Raw genomic sequence first — 22,430 nt, forward strand, 5'->3', positions numbered from 1 at the left:
ATATAATGTGAACTACACATACAATGACGGTAGTAAAAAATAAGTGCAAAAGTACCAGTTTGATTCTAGTTTTCTGTGAATAAGACATAGCAAAGCAAACAGTGCGGATCAAAATAAAACATTGACTTTTCGGACATGCACAAATAAGATGATTAGAAATACTGGTCACAGTATTTAAAAAAAAATCAAGTTTAAAAGACACATGCACATACAAATGATTCGTGACAAAGAAGTTAAAAATACATTAATAGTAATTTCCTAAGTCCTAAGTAGTAACGTTTTAATAAGATAGCATAAAAATTATAAAAGATTCTTCGTCCTCCTACCGTTAATTAATAATCTAATAGTTCAATTTGAGAGTCACATAACAGTATGTGTTAAAATTGTAACTTGGATTTACGTTTAGGTATTTATTAGGTGTGTATTTTATATCAAGGATCCCAAAAGGAAGGTGCGTCGTAAGGCAATCATATTCACTATGTTACCTATGCATAGAAATCCTAGCTAGGTTAGGACATCCTGATAAATATGTAACTTGTAAGTGATCGCGGGCTGAAAAAGAAATGTGTAGGTAGTCCAATTTCGAACATTTTATACTCGTTCGAGATTCAAAATCTCGGACACAGGGTCGTACTCAGGCTCTAAATCTAAACGTTCCACTCTTTGTACTGATATGTTCGAGTGCAAATTCGAACATTTAATTCTCGTTCGAAATTCAAAATCTCCAGGGCCGTACTCTAAACATTTTCCTCTCAGTACTAACATGTTGTTGGTAGGCGGAGGTTGTGCCGGTTGCACGGCGGCCACTATGCTGGGGGTGGACACAGACTTCTGCAGCGGTAGTCTGGCCGCCAGCCGAGCGCCTTCAGCTACTGTTGTGCCCGCGCGGAGCGCCGCTGTCACCTTCTCGAAGTCTTTCTGTATATCGAACAGATGCATTAGTGTTCGGTTCGTCATAGTAAAAGGTACTACAGACAGTTCTTTACTTAGGACAGGCGCATGCATTACCTCGGTACCGCATGCCGCAACTTCATTGGCATTTACGACCAAAACGTGTCTCATTAAAATTTAACATTAGAAGTTCCGAAAGTTATAATTATTGGATTCTACAGCTAAAGTTGACAATTCAAGAACGATCGACAACTATGGTTTATACAAAAGTGCGTTGTAAACGCGGCATTCGTTTTTGGGCATGCAAGCGCCAGTGGTCTTATACACTCAACAGGAAATTATGGCTAATGGGTTCGTGGTTTTAGGATTTCATGGCATGAGCTAATTACACATTTAGGTTATTATTTTATGAGCGAAATAGGGAATATAAACGTTTTTGCTAGCAGTTTATTGTACAGGCACTGGTTGAAATAATGCATGAATTTACAATGAGCCAATAAAAAGGAAGGGCACGTAAATTAGTGCAGAAAAACATGGCAGGGTTGAAGGTATGAATCTTTCTAATAAAATTAAAACGGTTTCTAATAAGATTAAAATTTTAAGTCTTTGCTGCTGAAGGAGTGTTTAAAGTTTCGCAAACTTGACTGACTGTTCAATGCAATGACTATCGATGTAATCTATTGTACCACCGAAGGCATCCAATCGAACCAACTGAATGGCAACCCAATGGCAAATTACTTTAGAGCCACGCAAACCTAGCGTGTATCGACTTCTAGTCAACTCTATGGCTGCGAAGAAAAGCGACTACATTCTCCATGCTGCTGTCTAGACGCAGCACGATTGTTATCCTTAAGAACACTAGGCTCCAACGCTCAAAAGGACACAATAGTCGAGAGTTGTCTAGTCAGCATTATGAAAAATGGCGCATATTGCGCCAACATTACGTCGAGTAACAGCCACCGACTCTCAAAAGACGCTGAATGTAGGGTCGCACCGCACTAACACTTACGGACCGGCCACGGTATTGCTCTAAGCGCGACAGCAGTGAGCGGCAGCCGTACGTGCGAATGAAAAGTCCAATGTATGGCCGCCGCTCATCGCTGTCGCGCTTAGACCAATGTCGTGGCCCGGCCGTTAGGCCTGGGTGGACGCTCGGTGCCGAGCATTCAGCGGGGCGGGCTAGCGTGTATACTAGCTATGCAGCGTCGACTCAGGACACTTGTATGAGCTTCCATTGTTTGACATGCACGCCGCACGCCCCGCCACACTGCACGCCCAATATGAGCGTGCACTCAGGCCTTACACTTAAGGGTATATTATTAATAAGTTTTTTGCAAAAATGACATTTCTGGCACAAGTTTTTATCGCCGAGTCGGTTCTTTCAACAGTCATCTACTGCTCTCCGAGACGTTTCTAAAAACCCCTTACTCGATGGGATACGACGTTTTAAGACAGAGATCCTATGACCACCTTTCTGCTCCATCATCAGATCAGCTCCATGATACCATAATATTGCATTGTCACGTGAATTTCAGCTCAATCGGAAACCGGGAAGTGGGTCAAATTTAGTTTCTACGTTTTGATGCACACTAACATACTAAATAAAATAAAATAAATAAATATTACAGGACATTCTTACACAGATTGACTGAGGCCCACGGTAAGCTCAAGAAGGCTTGTGTTGTGGGTACTCAGACAACGATATATATAAATACTTATATACGTAGAAAACATCCATGACTCAGGAACAAATATCTGTGCTCATCACACAAATAAATGCCCTTACCGGGATTTGAACCCGGGACCGCGGCGCAGCAGGCAGGGTCACTACCGACTGCGCCAGACCGGTCGAAAAAAACTTGTAACAAAAGCGATACTCACGGCTAGGTCGTTGTCGTTGAGCGAGTGCGTCGAGTGGCGCGCGCGGGGCTCGCCCTCAGACTCCATTGACGAGAGCGACGCGCTGTGACCGTTAAGGGTACTGGAATGTGTTACCGCGTTCAACACAGACTCCACATTCCCATTAGTGTGGGCAAAGAGTTATTCATTAGAATCTACTCAGAGCGAGACATGTCTAGGGTTGCAAAAAAACGGTTTTTATAGCTTGAAAAAAAAATGAAAAAAAAAACGGTAAAAAAACTGTTTTTTCTGGAGTATGTTTTTTTTCTAAAGTACGAAATCTCAAAATTTGCAAAGTAGTTAATACTTTTATACGGTTTTTTTAGACTTAATGTTAACTATTAAACGAATTTAATCAAATAACTTTAATTTCTGGTCTTATAAAAATAACATTTACGAAATCTGTAATTGGTAGTTATCACTATTTACTGTTGGCAACACCACCGCCTCTCCACGCTACACGCAGCATCGGGGATTCCCCAATAAACGCTTGTATACTGAATGTTAGTTGAATTAAAATGTACGTTATTGTTATTGAAACACGTTACAACTCACGAAAAACCGTTATTGTCGTATTATTTGTTCATCTCTAAAAAAAAACATATTTAGAAAAAAACCATGGTGCTCGGTTTTTTTTCATAATTCTGAAAAAAACATTTGTTTTTTTTTTCTATTTACAACCCTGACATGTCGTAGGTAAACGCTCGACCGAGGCAAGTCTACATTGAACATTTGCCGCGCGAGCACATTGCCTTGCGACGTGCCTCGCCTTATGTGGACAGCTATTGAAGAAAAAGTGTAGTTTGAAATATTTGGTATTTGAATCTGAAAGCTGGAGCCCTCAAATATGTGCAAAGAAGATCGGCTTACTTTATACTTCGTCAACCTTATAGAGGTAATTCAGCTTGTCAAAGTTTTATGCATTTATGTATTTTACCATACTTTTTCAATAAAGAAATTAATGAATAACTCTTTGGTATTATATAATTTAGGATTCTAAGAAAATTGTGATTAATTTGCAACTTTCAGAAGAAATTTTTAAAAGTCCTTACAAATTATTTTCGCCAGGTTGTCTTGGTACCTAAATTAATATCGATTGCATATTAATAGTACCTACACATAATTTAATTAAAATAAAAAAATTGAACACCTCAAGCAGGATTCGAACCTGCGATGCGACCTTTGGAACACCGGTCGAGCCACTCTTGTCAATTGACTAGGCGTGGATTACTTGGACAAAACTTTACGTATTCATTATGGAAGAGTTTAAATTTTTAACAACATCAGGCAGGCAAGTATGGTCGCGCGATAAATGATAAAACATCTGGCCGTCCCTATCGCACTTACTAATAGTGCGATAGGGACGGCCTGATATTTTATCGTCTATCGCGCGACCATGCTACCCGTGCAGGCGTAGAAGCATGGTCGCGCGATAAATGATAAAACATCAGGCCGCCCCTATCGCACTATTTGTAAGTGCGATAGGGAGGCCTGATGTTTTATCATTTATCGTGCATTTGCATCAAGTTTAGCAATATAGCGAACTATGAAATATTTAAGTATTATTTATACTCGTATTACATGAAACAATCAAATGTGAGTGTGTTTAGTAAACGTCCCACTTTGTCGGTTACCATTAAGGCGAGATTTACTTGTATCTTTATGTGAATAAACTGACAAAGCAGCTTTATAGCAAACGACAAAGTCGAACGTTTTCCCGTGCACACTCACAAATATTTTAACCTTTTGATGCAACCGAACTTCCACCAAAAATGTGCAACGAGGATGATTTTATTGGGCCATGTAGGGTACGGGTATTACCAAAATAGGTAGGCAGATCATATCATAGAAAATAGAACAGATAAGCAAATAGTAAAGTCATATAAAAGTATGTTGCTGAACAATTTACCTAATCTCTGAATTGACATAAATGTAGTAAAAATGTAAGTATATTATTATAATACTAACTTTGAAACTGTAATGTAATGCATGATCTCAATTAGACCTAACTCAATTAGAATCTAAATAATAATAGATTAAGAGTTTTGTTCGTAAAATTCTATAAAAAATGACTGAAATAAACAGTTTAATTTTTTTTTTTTTTTTATATGAAACTTCTCAAGTGTCACTGCCACTATTTAAAGTCCAACGCTTTATGATACGTCTTATCAAACAGAGACAAAAAATAAAACGAGGCACATTTCTAATGGAAAGGCAGAGTTATTCCTCGATCGCAAAGGCTCATCTACATAGTCTCACCCATATCCTACAATCAAAGAGGATCGAGTATTAAAGAGAGTTACTGTCAAAGTAAAATGTGTAATCACAGTGAATAGACTGCCATCTCTCGACACAGGCTTTAAACTTTTGAACCTCAGTTTTGACAATTTGGCCCATATTCTTAGCTTGATATGTTTTCAAATGTCAAATATTAATATTAGCGCCATCTAGCCGAGCGTACCCCAAAGGTGTATCGCCATCTAGCTCACCGTACCTTTTTCTGTATGGTTTTGTGGTACGTTTTTTTCTTAGACTTTATCGGTCTATATGAAGTTATATAGGTCTTTGCTACAATCATATAAAGCTTCATTCATCCAAACAGTCTACCAGTATCGGCTGCTCAAAATTTCTGCTAGGCAACACTGAGCAAAAAGAAACCTAAAGGTAGGTTAGGTAGTGGTTAGGTACTTTACTAGTACCTAATCAATTTTAGGACAAGTTACCCTTCGGGTTGGAAGATCAGATGGAAGTAGCTTTCGTAAAAACTAGTGCCTCAAATCTTGGGATTAGTTGTCAAAGCGGACGCAAGGAGGATGATGATGAATCAATTTTAGGTAAGCCTGTGGGAATCGGCTTGTATGGATCAGCCGCTACTGCAGTCTACTCTATAGAACTGGTAGGTCCATACCTGCGCTGACGGCTGGCGTCGGGCTGGCGCGCGTTGGGCTCCAGTGCCGCCCAGGAACTCCGCCGGCCCTCCTCCCGTCGGTCCCAGAGGCCCCATGACCGGGACTCGCCTGGACAAACAAACACTTCATATAGAACACAGTCACAGGGAGAGCTCGGCCCAGCCACGACATTGGTCTAAGCACGACAGCGGTGAGCGGCAGCCATACGTGCGGATGAAAAGTCCTATCGCTGTGTCTCGCTCCAATGTATGGCCGCCGCTCACCGCTGTCTCGCTTAGACCAATGTCGTAGCTGAGCTGTAATAATTTCACCACGCCCTTTCCCCCCGTGAATGTTATAATAAAGAGCGATGGACTAGCAATTTGTCACTGACATATCACGATTACATTTGGGGCCTCTTGACTGCTAAGGGTGGTACTGGGCCTTGAACAGCTCCATGTGCTCTGCCCACCCTTTTTGGTAATGCAGACGACAGATCTCCTCAAATATCACCACTACCGTCTGGTAGTGTTACCCCAAACTTTTACTTGCAATAATAACTACTCGTAGATTTCAAGAAATCTCTGAACAGGTTTGAAGAGGTTTTTGTAAATACGAGAAATTTTCAAACCTTGACCATCTTCATCTGCGTTTTCAACGTAACAAATGCCACATGAAGTTTAAAGCCTCCGCCACACATAAAGCGTTTTGATATCGTAGCGTCAGCGGAGCGCAATGATAGCGGTGCGCCGCAATCCGTGCTCGTTAGTTCCCGCCGGCGTCCGCTGGGCGCAACGTCAGCGTTCGTCCGGCGCACCGCTATCATTGCGCTCCGCGAACGCTCCGCCTACGCTCTCAAAACGCGCATGTGTGGCCGAGCTTTAAGGAACTGAAAACGCCCCTTATCTGATGGAACTTAACCCCTTCTGTGATGGAAAACCACATTTTATTAATAAGAAAATGCAGGATAATGTATGTACTCACCGCTACCCTTACGGCTGTGTGGGTACAAGTCCAGGTGTGTGGGTGACGAGCAGTCCGGATCGCCGCCATCTTTGCAGAGCGACGGGCAAGACGTACTGAGACGACTGATGCCGCCCGCTTGCTGTAAACAAAATAAGTTTTTTTTTATAAATGAAAACAGGATGGTTCCTGATGATCAGAGGGCGGAATTGCTCATGGCAAAAATCAAACGTCAATAGAGTTGGAATGTTAAATTTTATCGACGTTTTCAGCAATCGATAAATTCAGTCTCCTTTTACATTTCTGACTTTAAACCTCTTTGATTAGCTATTCGACCATTTGATTTTGACCTCTTTGATTAGATTAAAAGTAAATTGTATGACATATAATTAGGGTCCCCCCACATCTAGCGTCTCGCGAGCGTCGCGTCGGGCCAACTGTATGAAAAAAGACGTCGCGTCGACGCGACGTCGACGCGGCGTCAGGCTTTGCCCATACAGTTGGCCCGACGCGACGCTCGCAAGACGCTAGATGTGGGGGGACCCTTACAATTACCATTTCTGTCACTAGTCCTTTTGAAACTAATTCACGTTTGAAAAAAATGGTTAATCCAAAACGAAAAATAGTCAACAAATGGATAAAGAAGTATCCTTGTCGTACTTACGTCGAAAACAACTCAACAATATACTGATAATTTCAGTGTAATCGATAGTCGATAGAATTTAACGTTCCAACTCTATTGACGTTTGATTTTTGCCATGAGCAATTCCGCCCTCTGCTGATGATAAACCTGCGTGTCGAATTTAACGGAAAACCAAAAAAACCACGGTGTATATGTATGTGTCACTTAATACCTAATATCTATATCTGACATAACAGGAACAAATTTTCTTGAACGAACCTAATAAACAACTTGAAAATTTTGTTCACGTTACAAAAACACAACCCACGAGTAATAAACGACTAATATCAGCATCAATGTATTATTAGGTGTTACTGTACCAGTAGGTCAGGGGTGGCAACGAACGAGCAACAGGGGCTGCAATCCAATAATAGCCCCGGGAATTCATAAAATGATTTCATTTCTCACTGACGGGGTGAAATGGAAATGCTCAGCATATTTGCTTCTTGCAGCTTTTATTCAATTAAGCCTGTTTTTTGTTCTGAGTGATTCAATTAGACGTTTTCGTTCCTATTTTCTTTCATAAATGATTCATTGTTTTGGTGTACGCGAGGGAATTGGAAGCAAAAACCTAATCTTAATGTAGGTACTGGCAAATACAGACATGTAATAATATGCCACATGTAACATCATCATCCTCATGCCCTTATCTCAATCACTCGGGTTCGGAGCAGCATGTCTTCCTCTTCCATACATCTCTATCACCCGTCATGTCATCATTCCATCCACCTCTTCCTCGGTTTTCCTCTCCCGTTACTTCCTTCCACATTCATTCGTAATACCTTTTTCGTCACGTGACTTTCATCCCTTTGCATTACATGTATGTTATGTTGCAATATATTACACAAGAAAGGCTGCATAGATATTCATAGAGCCATAAGAGCGTATCACTTATTTTTGAGGCCTTCGATGAGTAACATATTATTGGAGGTATATTTACAGTACGCGGAATAAAATACGAATGTCCGTGGACATTAGTAAGGCTTCCACAGTTCATAGATTAAGCTAAATAACTTAAATAGGTTACAGTGGACTAAAACAATCGTTGCGCTCAATTTAGCATAACTAAATTTATGTTTACATTGTTAATGAGGTTAACAACTAGTAGTAGTATTACAGATGATACAATTTAAGATCTAAAAGATCACAGTCACCGTTTTAGTTCGTTAGAAATTTAAAAAATAGTTGTGTGCTTAGCTAAAAAATCGAATTGTACCTATGTTCCACAGACACGTATAGCTGCCAGAGCTGCTATAAGCTGTCGTCCGTGGTGCCGCTGGTAACTTACCTGTTGTAGATGTATAAAAGACTAGCTTTTTCCCGCGACTTCGCCCGCGTCCGTAATCTTGTTTTTCCATACAAACTTTGGACCCCCATTTCACCCCCATAGGAGGCCAATTTTGAAAAATCCTTTCATAGTGCTCCTTATACACCTTATAAGGACCCTACGTGCCAAATTTGGAATCTCTAGGACCAACGGTTTCGGCTGCGCGTTGATGTCAGTCAGTAAAGTCTTTCAGTCAGTTTCTTCTTTTATATATTTATAGAAGATGTCTCACCATGAGCGGGAGCGGCGCGGCGCGCATACGCTGCACAGCCGCATGGAGCTGCCGGAGCTGTTGTAAGCTGTCGTCGAGCACGCCCGGGCTGTGCGGCGTGACGCTGATGGTCGGCACCTGCACATAAAAATAGCTTACAATAATACCTATACATCTTGTATGTAATATTTTTATTGACATGAACATAAGATTTTAGGTTTAACATCTTGTATTAGTGATGAAGCGTTCATACTTCCATTTCAAACAATTTTCTTAGGCTAAGGAATTTGAAAATGTAGCTTTAACTATCTTAGGTATTAACGCTTCTTCACACATCTTAAAAACAGTTACATACACGATTCACACTTAAATACCCATTGAAATATTAAACATTATTTTTTAAATTGCACAGCGATCCTACCGAATGCGCCAGTAGACTTCAATCTTCTTCATTAAGTTGCTGGTACTAGATTTAACTTAGGTTGTGTCAGGATATGTAGCGGCTGCCAGGTAACATATTACTTGCTTATACTGGATACCGCTGACGAGCCGTTATTGTCATGCTGGGGACAAAGGGCTCTGAACACACAACACACCGGGTAGGGTAGATGGGTCACTTACTGTACCTGGGCGCGTGCAGTCATGGCGGGCGGAACGTGTGAGGCGGCCTCGTCCTGCTGTCTGTCTGACAGGGTGAGGAGTCTAATGAACACACAACACACCGGGTAGGGTAGATGGGTCACTTACTACTACCTGGGCGCGGGCAGTCATGGCGGGCGGGACGTATGAGGTGGCCTCGTCCTGCTGTCTGTCTGACAGGGTGAGGAGTTCTGAACACACAACACACCGGGTAGGGTAGATGGGTCACTTACTACTACCTGGGCGCGGGCAGTCATGGCGGGCGGGACGTGTGAGGTGACCTCGTCCTCGCTGCTGTCTGGCGAGTCTGAACTGCCGCCCGCGCCGCCCTCGTCTGAAACAAAAATATATATTTGGGGTCAATCTTACACATTTACGTATCTACATTGCCCCAATGTAAGCAAAGGTTTGGGACACTTGACAATTTTATGTTTCTTAGAAAAATGCTAAGTAGTGGCTGTTTGTTATATGAAGGCCTCGGATTATTTTTCGCATGGTAAGATGAAAGAAAACTATGGAGTCGATATTAAAACTAAACTTTAATTCATATTCATACTCATACTCACTAATTTTCTTAGTCCCGTAATACTTTTGTCCCAGGTTGACAGATCCAAAATTAATCTTACTGAATGTAATTAAAATTATTTTTGTGGTGTGATTTGGGAAGCCTTTTGCTTGGTAAAGGGTTACATTTACCCTGTAACTATATCAAATTAGTTACTATTTTGTTTGGTTCAGACTACTTTGTTGCGGTAAACGTAATGCTAAGTACTAGTAACACATTTCTCATGATCGTATTTTAGATCTTTGTAAGGTTCTATCCAGTATAAAATTGCAGAAACTTGCGGATCAGACATAATTGTTTACGTAATTATTGCACGGATTGCAATAAATAATTAAGTGACACATCGCGTCGTGAATGATTGACATGACATTGACATGCAAATGATTTTTGATAAATCAGCTAGTACTTAGCATTACGTTTACCGCAACAAAGTAGTCTGAACCAAACAAAATAGTAACTAATTTGATATAGTTACAGGGTAAATGTAACTAATTTGATATAGTTACAGGGTAAATGTAACCCTTTACCAAGCAAAAGGCTTCCCAAATCACACCACATAAATAATTTTAATTACATTCAGTAAGATTAATTTTCGATTAACATTTTCGATCTGTCAACCTGCACAAGGGACAAAAGTATTACGGGACTAGGAAAATTAGTGAGTATGAGTATGAATATGAATTAAAGTTTAGTTTTAATATCGACTCCATAGTTTTCTTTCATCTTACCATGCGAAAAATAATCCGAGGCCTGGTTATATGATCTGAATGGCACCACAACATCAATGTATGAAACAGTGAAGTGATAGAGTTATCTTTTTCACTTAAATCTTAAAGATTTGAGTTCTCTGTGAGGACTTATAAATCACATCAAATCTGAAATCGTTACTCAAATCTTCAAGATTTGAGTTCTCAGTGAAAACGCAAATAAAGCTACGATTTCTTTATCCTCAAGTCCTTTATTAAGCGATCAACAGAATCAAGATATATTAAGGAATCCAACATAATAAATCCCTCTTTCCGTCCTTTAATACGAACGGAATAGATCAAGGCCGAAACCTGTTGCTTCCTCCATTAAAAAACGCCCTTAATCTGGTCGTAACCCCGCGTTTACTAAGGCGCCGTAAAATGTTTACGATAAACATTTTGGCGATAAACATTTTAGTGATGTGTTTCGGATTTGGAAAGGTACCTTGCAAAGGCAGATCTAGCTTCGTACTCAGGGGGGTTACATGGTAAATTTGTATGGCCTGGCCAACATATTAGGCTCCAGGGGCCTACCTACCTACTGTATCTTCGGCCGGCAACCCCTTTTGTCCCGGCCACTGTAGTTGTAGTAATGTACTATTGTTTTTTTTTTTATTTGGTAAATGCGTTTATTAGCTAGATATATAGGCATGAGACAAAGTTTACCTTTCTTGTTTTACAAGCAACATAGATATTTTCCGATGTATTCCCATGGGATACGCGGTAAAGGGAATTTAGGAATGGCAATGGCACATCACTATTCGTATTCGCGCATGTACAAGTTTATGGTTATTAAGCCGCGACATGATGAGGTAATATTAGCTTTAATGTCGGTAAATTTATAGCAAACAATCGTTTTCGGTAACATAGGAATTTAGGAGTTTTGATTTGATAGGGTTTTTTGGCGGTTTGTTTACAAGACTTTTTACAGTCGATCTAGAAAGGCTTTGAAAAATCTAATCAAGAATAGACATAACTTATATTATGAAATTTATGAACCCTGACCTCAAATATATGACTACTAGCTTTTGCCCGCGGCTTCGTTCGCGTTTAATTCGAAAAATGCTCCATATTAACACTTTCGAAACCGGGCTCTACGCGGCGCTACGACATTTTCGCTACATACGGGGAAACCCATGTAATCGGCTACGCTTCTACGAGCGGTGTGCCCGACAGTCGGGTTCTTGGTAGCGAAAGTGTTAACTTCCACCACCCCCAAGTTTAGGGAAGTGAGGGGTCAGAAAGAGACAAAAAGTAGCCTGATGTCATTTTCCATCCCTTCAACTATATCCACTTAAAAAAACACATCATTTCGTTGCTCCGTTTTGCCGTGAAAGACAGACAAACAAACAGACACACACACTTTCCCATTTATTATATATAGAAAAACCTATATAAAAAATAAATATAAGAATTTTATATCAGTAGAAGTAGGTTACAGTCACCGGCAAAAACAAGTAATGATTTCTGGACCTTGTCGCTTTTAATCGTATGACAACTTCGTATGACATTTCAAACAAGATGTTAATGTGACAAGATACAGAAATCATCACTTATTTATGCCGGTGACTGTACAATGGATATTAATATTACAGTGTCCCCTACAATCATAATTTAGTAGGTATGTAATTACAAGTTTTCTTCCATTCGTAAGACGAATTAACACTTGTAAACACAAACAACTACACAATAGCAAACAATAACAAACATTGTGCGGTTTATCAAAACAGTGTCATCAGAGCTAGCCCCGGTAGAGTTGGTAACTTTGTCAACTCTACAACTACTTTACCTTTGTGTAACTTTTGCTCTACGCTGTGCCTATTTCGCTAAAACAATACTACAGTTGTACAGACCGAGGAAAATATTAACTGCAAAATATAAAACCAAAATAAAATCATTTTTTGAACATTATGAGCCAGTTGCATCAACCACATTTGACAGACACATCATCGTCACGCAGCAGACGTCTATGGAACTTCTCATACAATAAAATTTAACGAACGCTTTAACGGTGACAGACGTTTTGATGCAACCGGCCCTTATGATTCAAAATCATCATTAAAACGTCAATTCCACCAACCAGCTTTGGGCGTCAAGTTAAAATTTGTATGAAATTACTTTGCTTTGAAAATAATTTTGTCATTCGTTTTTGAAGTATCAGAAGAGCCTTTACCAGTTGGTGTGGTGAAAATAAATTTCACGATAGACCAACAATAGCTAAAACCCTACCTAATGACATCATTAACTATTTAGCAGTATCATTTCTCTGCTACTTTTGACATGAATTAATAAAAAAAGCATGCCTCAGTTATCAGGTTATCACAAAATCCCAAAAGTACGTGTCAAAATGCACACAACTCCTAATTCACACCAGTTAAGTGCGAATGCGGGGACAATAGGCTATTGTGCGAATTTAATTGGCTCATTAAACCCACAAGTGACTTTTACCGCGGTTTTAGGTGCCAGGTCCCCTTGCCGTAAGAGGACATTTAAAACCTCGAATGCCTAGTCCCGTATCCGTCACAGACTGTACTGTACAACCTTGTTCCTCCGTCCCTATTTCACCTTAGGACCACCAGACAATCGGCAATGCGGCATGGCTTCGCGGTTGGTATTCCAAAAATACGCACTAAGAGTTTCGCTTCAACAGTATTTTGCGAACCGCCAAGGAGTGGAATGCCCTGCCTGAGTCTGTGTTTCCACATGAGTACAATCCAGGTCTCTTTAAAGCAAGAGTAAATAGGTATCTCATATTAGGTAAGCGTGCTCCACCGTAGACCGCATCATCATTTACCATCAGGTGTGATCGTGGTCAAACGTCTACCTATTCATACTAAATAATTAATAAATAATAATACATACATATAATCACGCCTGTATCCCCATAAAGGGGTAGGCAGAGCACATGAACTACTAAGTATCAGTGCCACTCTTGGCAAAAAGGGGTTTAAAGAAATCAGACATTCAGAGATAAATAATAATAACAGACAATTTGGACTTTATTTGAAAATTCTAACGTTATTGATTTCCGTAAACTTTAAGGGAAGGTTCTTTACGTCTAATACGCTATAATGTTGTTAATACGAGTTATTAAAAAAATAAATTTAATGAGTAATGACTGAAGATGTAAATCACAACCTTTACTGCTTTCTATTGGGTTGGCACAAAAGTAATGACACACTCTACAAAACTCTATACATTTCCTTTCTTAAGTTAATTGTTTTCGATAATATTCTAGTATGTTGTAGAACATTCTAGGTACTTCTAATGTGAGGGTATATAAAGCCGCCCTCGTGATTGGTTTAGTTAGATTGAAATAAAATGGACGAGCGACAAGTTCGAACACTTTACTTATACGAGTAATTGTTAGGCCACAGTGCGCGGGCTGCGGCTGACAATATCAACACTGCATTGGGCGCTGGAAGTACAAGCCATGCCACGGTGTCCAGATGGTTTGACCGTTTTAAATCAGGAGACAGGAGCCTTGAAAGTCAGTCACGCTCAGGGCGACCACCTGCATTCAATGATGACGATTTACGCCGCGAACTACAGTCGAATCCTGATGCTACTACTCGTGAATTAGCGGAAGCACTTAACTGCAGTCACCACGCTGTGGAATACCATCTGCATGAGCTTGGGTACCTATCGAAAAGTTTTGGCTCGATGGGTACCGCACATCCTTACCGACGCCGTGTCGCCATCTGTCAATCACTTTTGCTGCGACCCCGACGTAAAGAGTTTTTGACTGATCTGGTTACGGGAGATGAATCATGGATTTATTATGAGAACGATACACGTCGTGCTTTTTGGCTGCCTCGAGAAGAAACGCCACCAACTCAACCGAAGCTGAGTCAAAAGAACCGCTTAAAAGTTTTGCTTTGTTGTTTCTGGGACTCGCAAGGCATGCTGTTTCATGAACTATTACACAATGAAACTGTAAACGCTAACAAATATTCAACACAGCTCACCGAACTATCTTCTGCTATCAAGAAAAAACGACGAAGACGAGCCACTGTAATTTTACTACATGATAATTGATAACGCTCGACCTCATGTCGCATCTACCGTTCGCCAACAGCTGCAGAACTTGGGCTGGGAGACGATACCCCACTCACCTTATTCTCCAGACCTCGCACCATCAGACTTTCATTTGTTTAGAGCCCTGAAACGACATTTGCGGGGTAAACAATTCAATGATTTCCATGATGTACAGGTGGAGTTGAACAACTTTTTCGAGGCACAGCCATCAAGAGTTCTGGGCGAAAGGCATCCAAACTTTGCCGGATCGTTGGCAAGAAGTCATAGATGCTAATGGTGATTACATCATCGACTAAGCTTTTTGTATTGTAATAATAATAAACAATAAAAAACGTAAACCAAGTGTCTCATTACTTTTGTGCCAACCCAATAATTAATATGAATATCGACATGCGTGCCGTGAGTACCGTCAGATACTTGACACCAAAAAGTCGTTTATTATGTATGAAAATGAAAATAATTTTTAAGAAAAAAAACCGCCGCCTTCGTGGTTCTGGTGAAAGCTACTTGCGAATGTTGGATTATGTAGAACTGTGTAGGTATTTTTTAAAACTGCTTTTAATACTTTAATTATTTGATGGCAACACAAATGAATATACGTATACCGTTAAGGTTTGAGGAATTTCCTCAATTCCTCATGAATCCAATTATATAAGAAATCGAAGCTTGATAAAATTTGACTTGAAAACTCAGTATTCTTAACAAACATAACTAAATAAATGTCACTGTTCTGAACTTAAATGCATGCTATTCTTATAAAAATACCAAAGTCACTATAAGTGTGCCGTTCAGATTTAAGGAGTTCCGTTCTGATCTTCATCAGCAGTTCCACTGCACCAAATGTCACTGTTCTGGACGTAAGTACATGCTGTTCTTATAAAAATACCAAATTCATTATAAGTGTGCCGTTCAGATTTGAGGAGTTCGGTTCATAGTCATAGGGCTTACGGCGAAATTATGGTCAAAAGCTGCACTTTATGCAGAAAGCAAGCCACTTTGCACAGTGATACTAGGGACCAATACAAATGATTTCATCCGAGGAAACACGATTTTCATCCACTAGAATTCAAAATGGCGGACACTTTCCAAAATGGCGGCCGCATATTTTTAAAAATTTATAGAATCATAACGGCTGCACTGATTTTGATAGTTGGGGTGTCTATCAGTTCGTATTGAAGAGTTTATTAATATAAAAAATTAAAATCATTAATAAAATTAAGATGGCGGCCTAATAATAGGAAAAATATGAAATTTTCAAACTTTTTTTTTCATTCTCGTGAAATTTACCAATAAATTTTCTATGACATGGCCGCATTTTTATGTATTTAAATTAAACCTGATGATATTATCTACATAATAAAGTAAAACTCATGAAAATCCGTTGAGTAGTTTTTGAACTATACCCATTTCAAATGGAGCGCGCGGATTTGAAAGACGTTTTTGCACGTGATGTAAAAAAAATTGGAATCATAACGGCTGCACCGATTTTAATGGTTGGGGTGACTATCAGTTTGTATTAAAACATTTATTCATATAAAATTTAAAATCATTTAAAAAATTAAAGATGGCGGCCGAATAATAAGAAAAATATGAAATTTTCAATTTTATTTTTATTCTCACGAAATTTACGAATAGTTTTTCTACGATGTGGTCACATTTTTATTTATTGAAATAAAATCTGATAATATCATCTGCAAAATAAAACAAAAAAAACATTAAAATCCGTTCAGTAGTTTTTGAACTATACGCATTGCAAATGAAGCGCGCGGGTTTGAAAGACGTCTTTGCACTTGATGTGATGATGCATCGTATCGTTTGGTACCGCTATACACGCAAGACTATTTATTGTGGTCACAACTTACTATATTACTATTCAGAATCAATGTTTTTAGTATTTATATACATTATTAGTTTTTTATTCCGAGTTTAGGTATATTTAGATAACCCCCCACTAGTAAACTTTGATGTCATAATTTTTATTTTAATACGTAATCATAAATATCTTAAATTTTCGAATAATATTATTGCTGTACAAATAAAAAAAATATCAATTAGTACAGACCTTTTGATCTGTCGAAATCACTTGGTATATTGATTAGCCGAAAATTGCCAATTTCATTGTCCCGTCTGGGTGCGAAATAATAATTTTAATATCTAAGAACGACACTGGCCAAACTAAATTTTACTTATATTACTATTCAGAATCAATGTTTTTAGTATTTTATTAGCTTCTTATTCGAGTTTAGGTATATTTAGATAACCCCCGAAAGATGTCAAATTTTTATTTTAATACGTAAAAGAACTTAAATAGGTACACATAACAATAATAAATAATAATTAATAATATCATTTTTGCAAAATACTTTTTATTTCGGCAGCTGCCTTTGCAAATGTTACATTGCGCAGGGTAGACCGACAACACGTACAGCGTATTGTTTCGCAGCCTTTTTCACAACCGCAATTGACCAAGTTATACCCATTCATACCATATCTCCCTGTTTTCAGACCACTGCAGTACCCAACTATCATTGTACGTCTTCCAACCCCAGGATGATGGCATAGGCACAGAAGTAATATCCAGAATATGGGGCGTTGTTATACGACACGGAGCGCAAGTGCCGATGTTGGTTACTAATTTATTTTTGGTGGTAAACAGTTTCTTGCTCACCAAGTTCAGGTGAACTTTTCAAGCATGGCGATTATTCCTCCAGGAAGACTTTGTAGTTACTGCGATGTTTCTATCAAAGCTGGTATAACTTCAGGGCGTGCAAACAATGTTTTAGAACATGATTTTTTCCTTTTGTATTGAAAAAAGAAGTGGTGTCAGACGTAAAGGCGTAAAAACCACGAAGAGCAGTCGGTCTTCCAGGATCCAAAGTGTTGGCTATTTTATAACTTATACTCTGGCAGGTTATTCTCATTTGAAATATTAAGAAAATATACTAGACAAGACTTGGAAATTTCCCAATATAATTATTATAGCTCCATAGATCCCATGCTTAAATGCCAAATTGGGACCGTTCTTAACACATATTTTAGTGAGCAAGCGTGGAGTTTACCACCCTGAACTCACTCGAGGCCTCTCCATGAGGCCAAGACCTTTCGAGGCTCTAAGCTAGGTCCAAACCCTAATCTGGTCACTGACTTTACGTCTATCCTTCACCCGTACTTCAGATTTCAATAGTTTTTATTTAAATACCAAGACATCTGTATCGGAAGATCTGATGATACGCGTGAGTCCCTGTTCCGCCATATCTTTTGCGCGAGGTACAATGAGGCTATCGGCTTCTTCCGGTTATGTTCCTATGGTTTACCCTGAAATAGCAGAGCAAATGTTCTCTGAGGAAGTAAATTGTTTAGAAAAAAAAATTCACCACACTAATAACATCAACAGGCTACAGTTTCTGGAAAAAGCCTTGTTGGTTGTCAGTGTCTTCCTGGAGGAATAATGGCCAAGCTTGAAAAGTTCACCTGCGGCCTATATATGATCCGTAGACTCCACATTTATCGGTGAACTTGGTGCGCAAGGCACTGTTTCTAACCAAAATTAATAACCAGCATCCCACCAACATCGTCAGCACTACAAAAACATACGCTCCTTGTCGTATAACAAGCAGACCATCTCGAAACGTAGACTAAGTAGACGAGAAGCAGAAAATAAGTTATTTTATACATAGATATTTCTGTAGCCCCCTACAGAAGTTGTCGAAAATTATCTCTGGAGTCCTCGGAAAGGACAATTGCTATTAATACAAATGTTATGTTATGTGCATTTGAGTTCTTTTAGGTATTAAAATAAAAATTATGACCATCAAAATTTACGGGGGTTATCTAAATATACCTAAACTCGGAATAAAAAACTAATAATGTATATAAATACTAAAAACATTGATTCTGAATAGTAATATAGTAAGTTGTGATCACAATAAATAATCAGTCTTGCGTGTATAGCGGTACCAAACGATACGATGCATCACATCAAGTGCAAAGACGTCTTTCAAACCCGCGCGCTTCATTTGCAATGCGTATAGTTCAAAAACTACTGAACGGATTTTAATGTTTTTTGTTTTATTTTGCAAATGATACTATCAGATTTTATTTTAATAAATAAAAATGTGACCATATCGTAGAAAAACTATTCGTAAAAATCGTGGGAATAAAAAAAATTGAAAATTTCATTTTTTTCTTATTATTCGGCCGCCATCTTTAACTTTTTTAATGATTTTTCATTTTTGTATGAATAAATGTTTTAATACAAACTGATAGCCACTCCAACCAATAAATCGCTGCAGCCGTTATGATTCCAAATTTTTTTACATCACGTGCAAAAACGTCATTTAAATCCGCGCGCTCCATTTGAAATAGGTATAGTTCAAAAACTAGTCAACGGATTTTCATGATTTTTATTTTATTACGTAGATACTATTATCAGGTTTAATTTAAATACATAAAAATGCAGCCATGTCATAGAAAATTTATTGGTAAATTTCACGAGAATGAAAAAAAAAGTTTGAAAATTTCATATTTTTCTTATTATTCGGCCGCCATCTTAATTTTATTTGTGACTTTAATTTTTTATATTAATAAACTCTTCAATACAAACTGATAGACACCCCAACCATCAAAATCGGTGCAGCCGTTATGATTCTATAAATTTTTAAAAATATGCGGCCGCCATTTTGGAAAATGTCCGCCATTTTGAATTCTAGTGGATGAAAATCGTGTTTCCTCGGATGAAATCATTTGTATTGGTCCCTAGTATCACTGTGCAAAGTGGCTTGCTTTCTGCATAAAATGCAGTTTTTTTCCGTAAGCCCTATGACTAATCACTCGCATTTCCCCACCAAATTGTTTTCCAATAGGTATCCATGTATTAATATTAACACGTTCGTTAACGGGGCGCCGCATACATTTGAATAAGTAGCTATCTATAAGCGAGACTACACGTGCCTACGAGATCCGAGTTTGTCGAAATTCTCCAGGTATTTGCGTTCAGGTTGTCACATGATATCCATGTTGCGGAATTTGATTAGAACTATTTTCTTCATACTATACTGAACCGTCACCGCATCATCAGGAAAACAGCGCCCTCTTCACATCTTTCTGGTAAAGCTTTACGTGAGCCGCTAATTGGCGCGGAAACGCTCTATATTAATCAAGCCAATAATGATGAATGAGGGACAACATGAATATCTTGCCCCTCATTAAGGAAAATACCGCCATTTTTCACTGTCTTCGGCGGCTTCTTTCAGCTACTTCTAGCCAAGTCCAATTGAACCAGGCTCTTTCTCTGAACGCCAAACGTTGGCCTTGCTTGACATGTTGTCAAACGTCCGGTAAAACGTGTTGAAATTCAAATATTACATAGTTATATGCACATTATAATTGTCAGCCCGGATATCCCATCTATCGCCACGCCGGTGGTTAGTGAGGCAGAAACCGATAAGCAACCCTCAGACGGAAAGGGATATTGGCAGGACGTCCCTATCGCGCGCGGTGTGGGATATTGCCAGGTAATATCCATACTAATATTATAAATGGGAAAGTGTGTGTCTGTTTATCCGTCTTTCACGGCAAAACGGAGCGACAAATTGACGTGTTTTTTTAGGGGGAAATATAAGTAGTTGAAGGGATGGAGAGTGACATATAGGCTACTTTTTGTCTCTTTCTAACGCGAGCGAAGCCGCGGGCAAAAGCTAGTCTATAATACTGTCGTTAAAACATATTTTTCACCACACCAACTGGTAAAGGCTTACTTTGCTATTCGAAAACAGATAGCAGAATTGCATTTTATTCACAAGAGTGCAATGTAATCTCATACAAATTTTAACTTGATGTTTTATGCTGGCTGGTAGAATTTACCTATAAATGATAATTTTGATGGATTTGATTTAATTTGATATTGTATAGTTAGATTTTGTTCACGTGCAGTTAAAAACAATAACTTTACTTTCGCTTACTCGGGTATCAATATTGGCACGTGCGGTTAAACAACAACTTTGCTCCTTTGTAAAACAAATAACTATTACAGTACATTATCGACACTTGAAATTTAGTGTAAGTACCTACTTCCGACAAAATATCCATTACGACATTTGGCCCATTTGGAAATGTCCCCGGACCGCCAGAGCAAAGTCGATGTGATGTTTTTCTTCCGCACTAGTTTGCGAAGTAGTATTTATTACTGGTCATGACGAAACTTCAATGGACCACATGTCTTCGGTCGCGTTTTAATTTATCGCCACTCACTTCGAATCTCCTCTTTTCCGCACTTGTATCGTACTGTTAATTGTGATTATTTACGTGTGATTTTTAGTGAAAACTTTCCCGCCAAAATAGGGCTAATGTGTGCTTTTACGCTGATTTCGCATACGCTCATTGGTGGAAAAGAAAGCCCTTTACGTGGGACCAAAATCGATAAGTACTTAGTAATCTTTTTATACGCTCCTTGTGTCTGATTCGTCGCTCTATAGGGCCCTCGGCTTTGAAGTGAATGTTGAGCTCTCTTTGTTACATTTTGTCCCAGAAAATATCTGATAATCTCGGTGTATTCTGAATAAATTCTATAAATAGGTACCGCCATTTAAATTAAACCTCTAGGTAGGCAAGTATGAAATTCTTAAGGACCGATACATGTAGACAGACTGCAACCGAACTACAAACTAAACTACAACTTTGTACGGGATGTACGTTTGATGACGTACAGTCGGCGCGTCCTTACTTACAAGAAAAATCGCTGTATTGCTTATCTACATTTTAGTTTATACTTCATGTTATAGAACTTACAGAGGTGCGACGAAAAGTGTAGGTACTTAACTATCTGTATTTTAGTCTGTATCTAAATACACTTTAACATAGCTCTTTCAACTCAGCCCAAAGAAATAAAAGGGCCACAAACGCCGAAAGTCGCAAATCGCAGAATTTTATCACTTTTACTCCAATTAAGGAATAATTAGAGTGACAAAGAAAGCCTAAATTTTGCAAACATCAGTTTAGCCCTCTGAAGTTTTATAAAACCTCTATTACCTTACAGAAAAATTACCATAAAACCACCATCGCCCTCACCTTGTCTACTGATGTTCCATACGAAATGCATAATGTAGGCCGCCGAGCGACCTACTTGCAGTAGCCAGTAGGTCAAGGTTCCCCGGGACCAGTGCATGGGACCCCTTCCTCCCGGTACAATAGGTGTCGACTTACTTGAGAAAGGACGAGGGGAAATAGCTGTCTTGGACAAGATGTTATCGTATTTAAGGAAATTGGGTGAATATTTTATCAAGTGTCGGCACTGTCTATCTGGTTATCATGTTCTTTATATCATGGGCAACGAAAAGAAAAATTAATATTTCTGTGTTTGGCCTTCGAATTTATTTGATTGCGAAAAGAAATATCTTATTTCTTACTTTCTTAGAAGGAACTCATATTTGTTAATGGCAACATCACGAAGGCGCGATTCTCCGTATAGATACACACGAACAGAAGAAACCATTATTATGCGAATGGAGAACAGTTCAAGTATCTAGAAAGAATATAATGATTGCTTTTAGGTAAGTTGTATCAAGGACCATAGAATTGGTTGTA

At 38.9% G+C, this 22,430-nt stretch overlaps 1 protein-coding gene across 1 annotated transcript in view; it reads right to left on the bottom strand.

Annotated features, from left to right (window-relative positions):
* The window catches only part of LOC125240185 (rho guanine nucleotide exchange factor 18), an 84,758-nt gene that overhangs the window by 46,322 nt on the left and 16,006 nt on the right, over window positions 1-22,430 (bottom strand). Inside the window, 6 exon segments of the mRNA XM_048148011.1 lie at window positions 764-918; window positions 2,773-2,872; window positions 5,699-5,807; window positions 6,663-6,783; window positions 8,883-8,999; window positions 9,734-9,834. Of these exon segments, the coding sequence (XP_048003968.1) occupies window positions 764-918; window positions 2,773-2,872; window positions 5,699-5,807; window positions 6,663-6,783; window positions 8,883-8,999; window positions 9,734-9,834 (703 nt within the window).

This window comes from Leguminivora glycinivorella, chromosome 2, assembly GCF_023078275.1.
Source record: "Leguminivora glycinivorella isolate SPB_JAAS2020 chromosome 2, LegGlyc_1.1, whole genome shotgun sequence".
NCBI lineage: Eukaryota > Metazoa > Arthropoda > Insecta > Lepidoptera > Tortricidae > Leguminivora > Leguminivora glycinivorella.